At 44.1% G+C, this 12,001-nt stretch overlaps 1 protein-coding gene across 2 annotated transcripts in view; it reads left to right on the top strand.

The window, feature by feature from the left end:
• The window catches only part of LOC310879331 (electrogenic sodium bicarbonate cotransporter 1-like), a 94,257-nt gene that overhangs the window by 12,440 nt on the left and 69,816 nt on the right, over positions 1-12,001 (top strand). For both annotated transcript variants that reach the window (XM_083793920.1, XM_083793921.1), the window contains exons 2-3: positions 4,549-4,628; positions 8,541-8,738. In XM_083793920.1, coding sequence (XP_083650046.1) covers positions 4,549-4,628; positions 8,541-8,738 — 278 coding nt within the window. The remainder of the gene's footprint in view (positions 1-4,548; positions 4,629-8,540; positions 8,739-12,001) is intronic.

A 12,001-nucleotide genomic window follows, 5' to 3' on the forward strand; every position in this document is an offset into this window, starting at 1 on the left:
CTATTTCATCCGTTTGCGAGGACGGACGCACACACGGCCACTCGTTATTATGCGGCGGAAGCCGCGGGGGAAAATTGTTATTTTGAGGGTCGGCTTAAGGCACTTTTTGGCACATTTTGTTGCCCCTCCTCCCCTCCCCTCGCCGTGTTGCCCTACTCGCAATGCGTATAGGTAGCGACGGCACTGCTGGGAATAGAGAAGATTCTGGTGTCTATTATTCCAGTGGTTCCCTCAAACCTTTTATTTATTTAATTACATTTATTTAAACCCCAGTTTTGGTATGCATTATTGGGCCACGTACGTCCCTGAATGGTGTACTAATTGGAACCCAAAAGTGGTTCCATTTGTACACTTCTCATAGCTAGTCATAGATCTCTATAACGGTCCTTTTAGTTCCTAACTATCAATCATGTATTAGCTGAGGGGACCCCCCCCCCCCCCCCCCTCAAGCAGTCCTGGGTGTCCCCCAACTCCATTTTGAAAGCCACTGGTCTATTAGGTTCTTTGTCAATCACCCCCCCCCCCCCTTCCCCCCCAACCCTTACATACTGTGTAGATCCACAATATTGTTAGATTGATCCATTGATTTTATATAAATCCCTATGGTAATATACCCAGCACATGTAGACCCTGTTTTCGGGCAGGACACATTCACAGTGGTTCTCAAACTTCTCAACCTGTGGGTCGGGAGTCGGGACCCCCACATGATTTTAGGGAGGGTCCACAACTCCTACATTCCAAGTGCTTAATCAGGATTGGGGGAGTTCCCCAGTTCAACCAGAAACGCTACCTGAAGCTCATAGTTTTAGCGCAATATCTCCCCTCACAAAGTGTTGAATGGTATACATTTGGTCTCTCATGCGGAAGAAAAGGTTTTGAATTCCGGCTAGGACATGTCAAGTTATGAAACACTTACTGACACATCTCACCTGTTTGGGTCTGAGATGAGAATATGATATCACAGCAGGCTCTCCAGTAGTAAGTAGAATGGTATGCAGTCATCATTGTGTTGTTGCTGTGAGGCAAGCATTAACGGAATATCCATTTTAACTTCCTTGATGTTGTAAGATCCGGGGTTACAAAATCAACCGAAACTGTGATGAGAAATGTTTGTCGGCTACCTTTATTCACTGATGAAAACTAAATAAAGGTTAAGCTAGGATGACTAAAACTATGTCTTGTAGATCGGCTATCGGCAAGCAAGTGTAAAATAAGCCATTACGACGCCCGTCGAAATTCATTATTGTCTGCAAAATGAACTGTAGATTTAGATGGCAAAATCCTATATTTAGTCACCTAAAACTTTTGAGATTACAAAAATATGACATAATAGGAAATACATTTGTATTCAAAAGACTATGACTAACTTAACTAAATTGGGGGCCATGTTTGGCCTGTACTGTAAATGGTGCATTTATATAGCGCCTTTATCCAAGGCGCTTTACATAGATTGTGCATTACATTCACCCATTTACGCACACATTCATACACCGATGGCAGCGGAAACCATGCAAGGCACCAACCAGCACATCGGGAACAATTCGGGGTTCAGTGTCTTGCTCAAGGACACTTCGACACTAACTCTGGGGGAGCCCGGGTTCGAACTGGCAACCTTGTGGTTCCCCATCCGGCCACTCTACCCCCTGAGCCACCGCCTGCCCTAACTGTACTTTCCTGGACTGGAGCAACCACATTCCTAAAGCTTCCTGGAAGAGACTGCTACATGTGCAGCTAGCTTTATTACCAAAGAGGGGAACTGTCAGTCACTGCCAACAAAGTGCAACGAGGAACTAATCCTAAACCCTTCCGCATACACCAGGAACCTGTGTCTCGCTGTCATCGACACCATAGATAAGGCAGGTCAGAGGTCAGCTCCATTGGGATTAATATGTAGCTAAGGCTGTGTGATCGGCAAGAATGTGGTGAGACGGTGGTGAGACCAGCTATGTTGTATGGTTTAGAGACAGACAGCTATGTTGTATGGTTTAGAGACAGACAGCTACCTGCATGTTGTATGGTTTAGAGACAGACAGCTACCTATATGTTGTATGGTTTAGAGACACAGCTACCTGTATGTTGTATGGTTTAGAGACAGACAGCTACCTGTATGTCGGACCATCGCATGTCACCGCGCTTCGGACCTTTGGTGTGTCGGATCTGCGTGTGCACCCCGATAGGATCGGGAACGAGTAGGATAAGGGATAGTGAGTAGATCGGTAGAAGGATGTTGAGGTTGGAACTGCCAGGCAGGAGGCCTAGAGGAAGGAAGACCAAAGAGAATATTTATGGATGTATTGAAAGAGACATGAAGTTAGTTGGTGTGAGAGAAGAGGAGGCAGAGGACAGGCTGAGATGGAGGCAGATGATTGGCTGTGGCGACCCCTGAAGGGAAACGCTGAAAGGAAAAGAAGAAGGCCGTCACGAATCACAATTACACACATTTAAGTTGACGATTAATTGCCACACTAGTAATAATTGTGATTATCTCAAATCATTTTGATTAGGCGATTATGTAATAATTGTGACAGGCCTATATGTGTACTGTACTGGTACTGTACTCGTACTGTACTGTATTGCATTCATACAGATGGCGTGTGTGTGTGTTGCGCAGCGAGTTGAGAAAACGGGCTTGAAAGGTTCTGTGGACATTACACCTAGCTATTATGTTTAAGCAGCTGTTTCATATTCACATGTCAATTTCAGCTCTGACATTTATTTCAGACATGCTCTAGTATGTGAAGAGTCTGCCTGTGCTATTAACGCATTTTGGATAATAAAAACAGTTTCTGCCCCTCAGTCAAATCTGGTCACATTGATATTAGCATAACCTATACAGTCAGAATGGAAGACAAATAACTAACGGTTGGATTTTGAAAACATTTAGCTGCACAAACATGTAGCTATTTGTACTCAGATTTCAAATACAGTATGGTGTGACAGTGACAGACAGAGAATTCTGTAAATTCGAATCTGGAAGTTATCCGAGTTATATTTTTGTAATGAAATGCTGCATCCTCTGTCACACAATGAATATTATAATATGCCGTGGAGAGGACGACATAATGGATACATGTAAACGACATCTCATTTGAGGAGGTGCAGTGTTGATTTCGTCGACTTAATACTAAGACGAGAAATGTTCGTCGACTACCTTTTTTCACTGATAAAATGGAAACTAAGCTACAATGACTAAAACTAAGACTAAATTATTGACAATTTCATCAACATAAAAACTAGACTAAAACTGTTAAACTGACTAAAAAAGAGATCCAGTATAAGTCATTTTACACTTGGTTGCATGATGAAAATAGACTATCTACAAGCTCACAACGCGTCGCACTGCGAGCTTGTAGATCAAGCTATTTTCAGCAAGTGTAAAATCAGCCATTACGATGGCATCAAGGCCCTCCTAAATAAATTAAGTCGACTAAATCAACTGTCGATTTAGTCGACTAAAATTAAATCTTATGATATTTAGTCGACTAAAACTAGACTTAACACTAAAACATTCCGGATGACTGAAATGTTTCTGAGACTAAATGAAAACTATTCAAAAGACAAAAACAACACAGCAATGGTGCCAGAGTCGGAGACGGAGGGTGTGGGAGTGGCAGGCCCAAATGAAAGAGAATCGATTACTCTTTGTCATGCTGCTATACATGCAGTACAGTGCAGTACAGTACAGTACCGTGGTGGTTTTGAATAGAGGTGATTATCAAGCTTGAGTTTCATGGTAACCTAACATTGACCGTACGGGTCCTAACAGTGGTGGGTCCATAAGGAACTTGGTGTCAGTGATTTCCATGTGGTAAATAAATGATGTTTGGTTATTTAAAACGACAGTCTTTTTCACGTCCTATATCCGAGTCTCCCCACCCGTTTGATTTGGCGTTAACAGTGACCATGCAGTTGGTGACCACATTTATTTATTTAACCCATTTTGGGGCGGGAACCCCTTTTGTTGGCATCATGTCATGCTTTAGCTATTGGAAAATAGCAGATCTACAAGCTCATAGCGCGCCACCGAGTGGCGCTCTATGAGCTTGTAGGTCTGCTATTTTTGAAAAATCGTGAAAATGAGAACCCCTGCTTTACTGTACCCTGTACTATTTGCACCTCATTGTCTAATAAAATGATCAATCAATCAATCAAAACAGAAATCTCTACACGTTGATTTCTTCCAGTGGATAAGAAACCTTACTTGAGTAAAAGTGCAGTACTTAAGTACTGGGAGGTACTTAAAGAACCAAAAGTAGAAACAATATATTCTTTAGTTTTGGGTTTGAGAGGCTAAATCTCATTGAATGCCACAGACGAAAAACAGTCTTAAGTCCACACTATTTATCCATAATGTATAAATGATAGATATAAAGGGGTCAAGACAACGAGGCCTTTTCGTGGAGGGGTCAGAATGAAATTTGGACTTGGGACAGTTTTTCGTCTGTGGTACTGTACTTGGTCCGTGGCTCGAATGCAGAAGAAATAATGTTGACGTGAAAAGGGTTGAAAAATGAAAACCACTGATTTGTTCCCCTTTGTGTCTTTCAGAGCGTCTGAGGAGGATGATCCCGTTCTGGACCGCGGAGCGTCCTTCGTCAAACACGTCTGTGATGCAGAGGAGGTAGAAGGTGAGAGGAGATGATTACGTTTGGGCAGGAACCCCTTTTGGCTTTAGCTTTATGTTATGCTTTAGCTATTGGAAAAATAGCAGATCTACAAGCTCATAGCGCGCCACCGAGTGGCGCGCTACGAGCTTGTAGGTCTGCTATTTTTGAAAAATCAAAAGAACCACTGACATAGAAACATAGCTTTTTCAGAAAACTGTCAGGATGTAGAAGACATTTTTTTAGAATCTGATCTCGGGTCAGAATGGGTTAAGTCTGAGAGAGTGTAAACTGTCAGTGGAGTTTATTTGTTATAGCACATTTCAACAACAAGGCAGTTCAATGTGCTTCATGTGTAAAACATTAAGTAAAGGAAATGCATTATACCAAAATGCACTACTACGGGTATTTCCAATTCAGTAAAAAGGAAGAAGAGAAATAAGTTAAACAAAAAAAACATCTATTTCCCTAGGGAAGTCCTCTTCAGGACATGCATGCTCCTTTTCCTCTGGGGTTGAACCAGTTCTTTTGGTGGAAAAGGAGCCACAGCGAGAGAGGGAAAAAAGCTTTGTAAAAAGACATTTGTATTTTGAATACAGCAAAATCCTGACCTGAGGTCTGGATGGATCAGGATATCGTATTTTGGCCCAGAATTTTATTTTGGCCCAAAACCATATTATACCAGAATATTTTTACGGCTCTAGCAATGATTCTCAACCCGTTTAATTTCAAGGACCCCCAGTTTGACATTCATATTATTCTACAGACCCCCATTTAATGCCATTTCAATTTATATTGTAAAATCAATGTTCATTCAACTCTGAGTGTGCACTCTCAGGCCCAATCCCAATCCGCTCCCTTGCTGACTCAATGAGCCCTGACTTAGCTGCGTGTTAATGTGTTAATGTGAAGTCTGCGAGGGCTTGAGGGATGTCCCATTTGAACTCGGTAAGTCAGTGAGGGCTCAGCCCCGCCCCTTTATCTTCCCTTTGCCAAAGTCAGCATCGATGCTGACTTTGGCTGACTTTGGCAAAGAAATTACCCACAGTTCATAGCGTTACCAGGGGAATGAGGGGGATCCCCCGAATGTCAATCATTTAAGTATGCAAATTAGTTATGTATCGCGGTTAGAATGTCAACAAACACAATAGTGCTTTATCACTGTTCTCAAAGGGAGACGGAATGGAAGGATATAGGCTATATATTTAATAACAATAATAATAATAAGGGAAACATGATGAGAAATGACTAATGAGCTAAGTAAAAGAATATGGAAATGCAATTTATAATGAGTATTATTAAATATGAATATTACAATCCATATCACACAGGAAAGTGTATTTATGAAACTAATAATAAAACAATCAGGCTCTCGGCTTGTATACTAAAATAGACATGATAGACATGTATAAATAGGCCAAGCATGTAGGCACTGGCTGTTTTCTTTATAAAGTGCTGCAAAGTGTTGTGAATGGCGGACTCGTCTTCAAAGTGCTGTCCCATTCCTTCCTTTAACAACAATGTGGAGCCCTTGCAGCCTCTCACCCTCAAGCAGTTTATAGCAGACGTCACTAAAGTCAATGAGGGTTCAGGGCTCAGGGCTTTGAGGGAGGCGATTGGGATTGGGATACTGACCCATATTGGGTCCCATTTGGTTCCAAACGATCATTTAGCTGGGGACCCCCTGGATGGAACTCCCTCAAGGACCCCTGGGGGTCCCTGGTCGACCTCTCCTCTCGTCACAGTCTGTCATGTGACTGCATGGCTACACCATGGCAGATGTCCCCCTTCCATTGCTTCATCCCATAATACTATTACTAGGTATCCCAGTTGGTTCAATGTAATGTTATCTTCCCACTACCGTCAGGATAAGACGGATTAAAATCCAAGACGCTATAGTACAACACAGGAGACAGCATTAATTGTAATCCGGTCACATGGTCATAGATTTGGTTTTTTTGTAAAGACTTTATTTATTGACGGTGTACAAAGTACAACCATCCAATTTATTTTCGTTTTGTTTTTGTTTAAAAACAATACAGGAAAAACTAAAAAAAAAAAAAAAGACAAAGGGAAAAACAAAAGCAAAAAGACAGAAAACAGTCCTTAATTCCCCCAAGCTCTGATATATTGATATGGTGAACAGATTGTATTTAACCCATTTAGACCTGAGATCAGATTCTAAAAATGTCTTCTACATCCTGACAGTTTTCTGAACGAATGTCAGTCGTTCTTCGATTTTGAGCTTGTGGATCTGCTATTTTTCAATAGCTAAAGCATAACATAACACCAAAAGGGCTTCCCGCCCAGAATGGGTTCAAATGCTTCTGTTGTGCTAATAATATAATAATACATGGATGAACTACATACAGTAGAAGCCAGCTACATCAAGCTTCTGGGAAATGTAGTTAAGCTGGTAGCGAGGTGGGTGTTCTATTATTGCCTATATGTCAATAAAAGACCACATCTTTGAGCCAATTACAAATAAATCTTTGAATCTGTATCTGAGTACAGTGTTTCCATATATATTGTGAGAGAAATGAGCAACCAGGTCCATGAAAACGAGCCCAAAAGAAGCAACTATTAGGCGTAGGTGAGGACGCAAATTTTGATTGACCGGAATGAGATGGTGTATATGATGATGTACAATACTAAGGGCTCTGCTCACTTCACACGGGTGTGATTTATAACAAAAACCATCGCATGGATGCACCTGGGACGTATCCTCAGTGATGTATCCTGAGGTCAACGGGGTTCTGGGGTCTGTAGCCAAATATATATTAATCTGCCGTTTTTTTGAGAACAAGAGTTCAACAATAATTACGAAATTTGAAAGCAAGCCTGCCACTACCAACGTTTATGAGCCACTTTACAGAAAGACGAGCACAAAGTCTCTCTGGCAACACTGTGCAAGTCTTCAGTCTTCTGTGTATTCTTCTCCCTGTAGACCTCGCTCTTACTATCCAAAAATTACTTCCTTTAGTCATTTCCTGTAACTAGTCTGCTGTACAAGAGCAATTGTTAGTATTTATTTAAAATCAAAAGGGTTTCTATAACTGTCAACACATTTCCTCTTGGCTTGAATTTTAGGAAATTACCGGGAACGGAATACAATAGAAAAGTAGCTAAAGCAGGTTTCGACTTTTTTAGTTTTTTGGACCATTGTTTAGTACATTTCTCCATCAACGGTAGTAGTAAATCTTTATTTCGGTCCATTTGAAAAAGCAAAAAAATAAAATAAAAATACATGCATACATTAGATACATTAGAGTCCACTTATACAAGTGGGACCGAAAAGGTGTAGGCTGAAGCCGAGGCTTATTTTGCCTACCCTTTTAAGCTTCAAAGAGCTTAATTCATCAGATAAATTGAAAAGAAAAACAAAGAAATCTAGGCAACCCTAGGTTTTAACAAACTAAGACATATCTAAGCAAAAAACTATTTTTACATACTCTAGTTTGAGGAGTAATGAAAGTTCAAAAATTAACTTTCCAGGCACAAAAAATATATATAATTTGATTCTGTGATATAAAAATATAATTTGATTCTGTGACGGTGATGCGGTGGATTACCAGAAATGCAGGGAACAGGGGGGGGGGGGGGGATTAATGACATTTCCTTTTGGTTAATGTAATCTTAACATGATGTAATCTTAACCCATTCTGACCGGGCACCCATTTTGGTGTTGGCATTATGTTATGCTTTAGCTATTGAAAAATAGCAGATCTACAAGCTCATATCGCGCCACCGAGTGGCGCGATACGAGCTTGTAGGTCTGCTATTTTTGAAAAATCGAAGACACTTTTAGAATCTGATCTCAGGTCAGAATGGGTTAATAATGAAACTGACAGGATGTAATAGAATTTTTTAGAATCTGATCTCAGGTCAGAATGGGTTAACATGATGTAATGTGAGCGCGTTGCTTGTCGTCTGCAGGTCACCACACGGTGTACATCGGCGTTCACGTGCCCAAGAGCTACCAGCGCCGGAGACGCCACCGCCGCAGGTCCAGCCACAAGGAGAGGAGGGGGGAGCGGGGGGCGGCGGGGGAGCATGGCGACGAGGACGACGACAAGACGTCGGACGCGGAGAACGCAGACGAGACGGCACGCAGCGTCCCCACCCAGCCGCTCAGTGAGTGTCACTATAACCACCAACTACTGTAGGGTCACGCAGCGTCCCCACCCAGCCGCTCAGTGAGTGTCACTATAACCACCAACTACTGTAGGGTCACGCAGCGTCCCCACCCAGCCGCTCAGTGAGTGTCACTATAACCACCAACTACTGTAGGGTCACGCAGCGTCCCCACCCAGCCGCTCAGTGAGTGTCACTATAACCACCAACTACTGTAGGGTCACGCAGCGTCCCCACCCAGCCGCTCAGTGAGTGTCACTATAACCACCAACTACTGTAGGGTCACGCAGCGTCCCCACCCAGCCGCTCAGTGAGTGTCACTATAACCACCAACTACTGTAGGGTCACGCAGCGTCCCCACCCAGCCGCTCAGTGAGTGTCACTATAACCACCAACTACTGTAGGGTCACGCAGCGTCCCCACCCAGCCGCTCAGTGAGTGTCACTATAACCACCAACTACTGTAGGGTCACGCAGCGTCCCCACCCAGCCGCTCAGTGAGTGTCACTATAACCACCAACTACTGTAGGGTCACGCAGCGTCCCCACCCAGCCGCTCAGTGAGTGTCACTATAACCACCAACTACTGTAGGGTCACGCAGCGTCCCCACCCAGCCGCTCAGTGAGTGTCACTATAACCACCAACTACTGTAGGGTCACGCAGCGTCCCCACCCAGCCGCTCAGTGAGTGTCACTATAACCACCAACTACTGTAGGGTCACACAGCGTCCCCACCCAGCCGCTCAGTGAGTGTCACTATAACCACCAACTACTGTAGGGTCACGCAGCGTCCCCACCCAGCCGCTCAGTGAGTGTCACTATAACCACCAACTACTGTAGGGTCACACAGCATCCCCACCCAGCCGCTCAGTGAGTGTCACTATAACCACCATCTACTGTAGGGTCACACAGCGTCCCCACCCAGCCGCTCAGTGAGTGTCACTATAACCACCAACTACTGTAGGGTCACGCAGCGTCCCCACCCAGCCGCTCAGTGAGTGTCACTATAACCACCAACTACTGTAGGGTCACACAGCGTCCCCACCCAGCCGCTCAGTGAGTGTCACTATAACCACCAACTAATGTAGGGTCACGCAGCGTCCCCACCCAGCCGCTCAGTGAGTGTCACTATAACCAACCAACTAATGTAGGGTCACGCAGCGTCCCCACCCAGCCGCTCAGTGAGTGTCACTATAACCAACCAACTAATGTAGGGTCACGCAGCGTCCCCACCCAACCGCTCAGTGAGTGTCACTATAACCACCAACTACTGTAGGGTCACGCAGCGTCCCCACCCAGCCGCTCAGTGAGTGTCACTATAACCACCAACTACTGTAGGGTCACACAGCATCCCCACCCAGCCGCTCAGTGAGTGTCACTATAACCACCAACTACTGTAGGGTCACACAGCGTCCCCACCCAGCCGCTCAGTGAGTGTCACTATAACCACCAACTACTGTAGGGTCTGGATCCTTTTTAGGTTTAGGACCAGGTTTGGATTCCGCTTCCTCTCAAAATGCACCCTTGAGGTCTATTTGGTTCCATTTTGTACACTCTTACGATGGTCCTTGAAATTCTACAGTTCAGTGATGGTCTTTGACTTTTAGATGGGTCCCAGAGACATTTTATGAGTCCTACTTCAATGACGTTGTAGTACAGTACTGAGTACAGTATTGCATCGAGCGGCGGTGGTTCAGGGGTAGAGTGGCTGGATGGTGACCGCAAGGTTGCCTGTTCGAACCCTGTGGGTCCTCGAGCAAGACACTGAACCCCAAATTGCTCCTGATGTGCTGGTTGGTGCCTTGCATTTGTTTCCGCTGCCATGGGTGTATGAATGTGTGTGAATGGGTGAATTGATGCACTTAACCCATTCTGACCGGGCACCCATTTTGGTGTCGGCATCATGTTATGCTTTAGCTCTTACTCTCAGGTCAGAATGGGTTAATGCACAATCTATGTAAAGCGCCTTGGATAAACCCCCCGAGGGTGACATGATTGCGTCCTTTCTCAATTTAGTGAGACTTGCAGGATATTTACATCCCTGCAGTTTGAGAACGAGCGGTATTGTAATTGCAGAGCTACCAACCTGCACACATTTTGTGTACCAACCACGCAATTCTAGGTGTCTATACGCCTAGAATTGCGTGGTTGGTACACAAAATGTGTGCAGGTTGGCAGCTCTGGAATTGTATAGCAGACCTGAAGTCCACAACCGGTTCTAAAACCGGTTCCCCCGAAACGTAACCACGTCCTCTGGGACCTCCTTAACTTTGGGCCGGGGGGGGGGGGGGGGGGCATAGCTGAATGGCTAGAGAACCCACCTTCCCTGGGAGATCCCAGAGGTCCCAGGTTCGATTCCAGGCCTTATTAGCCACCTCCCACCCCCACACCACGGGAAGAAAAAAAAAAAAAAAAAAAAAAACCTTTGCTACTAACTTCTCACCAAGTTATGCACATAATGCTGACAAAGTATGAATACCTATGCCAAAACCGAGAAGCGGCAGTCTCAGTCAGAACCAAAGGAATCTGTTTGCTAAAACCGGAGAGCTCAAACATGCATAAACATTAAAAACCATTAAGAGAAATTATAGCTTAAAACTTATTTGACATGCATCTCTCGCTCTCTCTCTCTCTCTCCCCCCTTTGTAACACGCTGTAACAAATAACCCTCATGCTTCAAAATTAATTTATTGTCGACGGAGGGACCGCTACTGTACTGTGGGATAGAGGATGGTTTTCTGAGCGTGCAAAGGTTTAGGTGCAACTAGAACAGAACTTTGACATGTTGTAAGTAATGTAGGCCAACAGAACAGCATCCAACAGAACAGCATCCCAACAGGCTGACAGACCGTCCTTAGCATGCTGTTATACTGGTTGAGTTCAGTGTCACACACACACACACACACACACACACACACACACACACACACACACACACACACACACACACACACAGCTAAAGTAGCTGACAAGGTGTAAGAGTGAATGAAGCTGTCTGAAAGCCAGTTTGTGTCCTGAGGAAGTTGGCAGCAATGGAGTTGAAGTTAAGGAGAGAGCCACAGTATTATTAAACCCATTTAAATGCGGGAAAGGCATCCGTGTAATTGTTTGATATTCGCGTCGGCTATTCAAAAATAGCACAAGGTACAAGCTCACAGTTTTCAAAATGTGTGAAAAGTGCTGATTTGTTTTTAAATGCATTTGAATAGAATAACTGGACCCAGGTGCTAATATAAACCGGGGCTCTGTAGAACCTACAGTACAG

This window comes from Protomyctophum parallelum (assembly GCF_964188405.1).
Source record: "Protomyctophum parallelum genome assembly, chromosome: 21".
Lineage (NCBI taxonomy): Eukaryota > Metazoa > Chordata > Actinopteri > Myctophiformes > Myctophidae > Protomyctophum > Protomyctophum parallelum.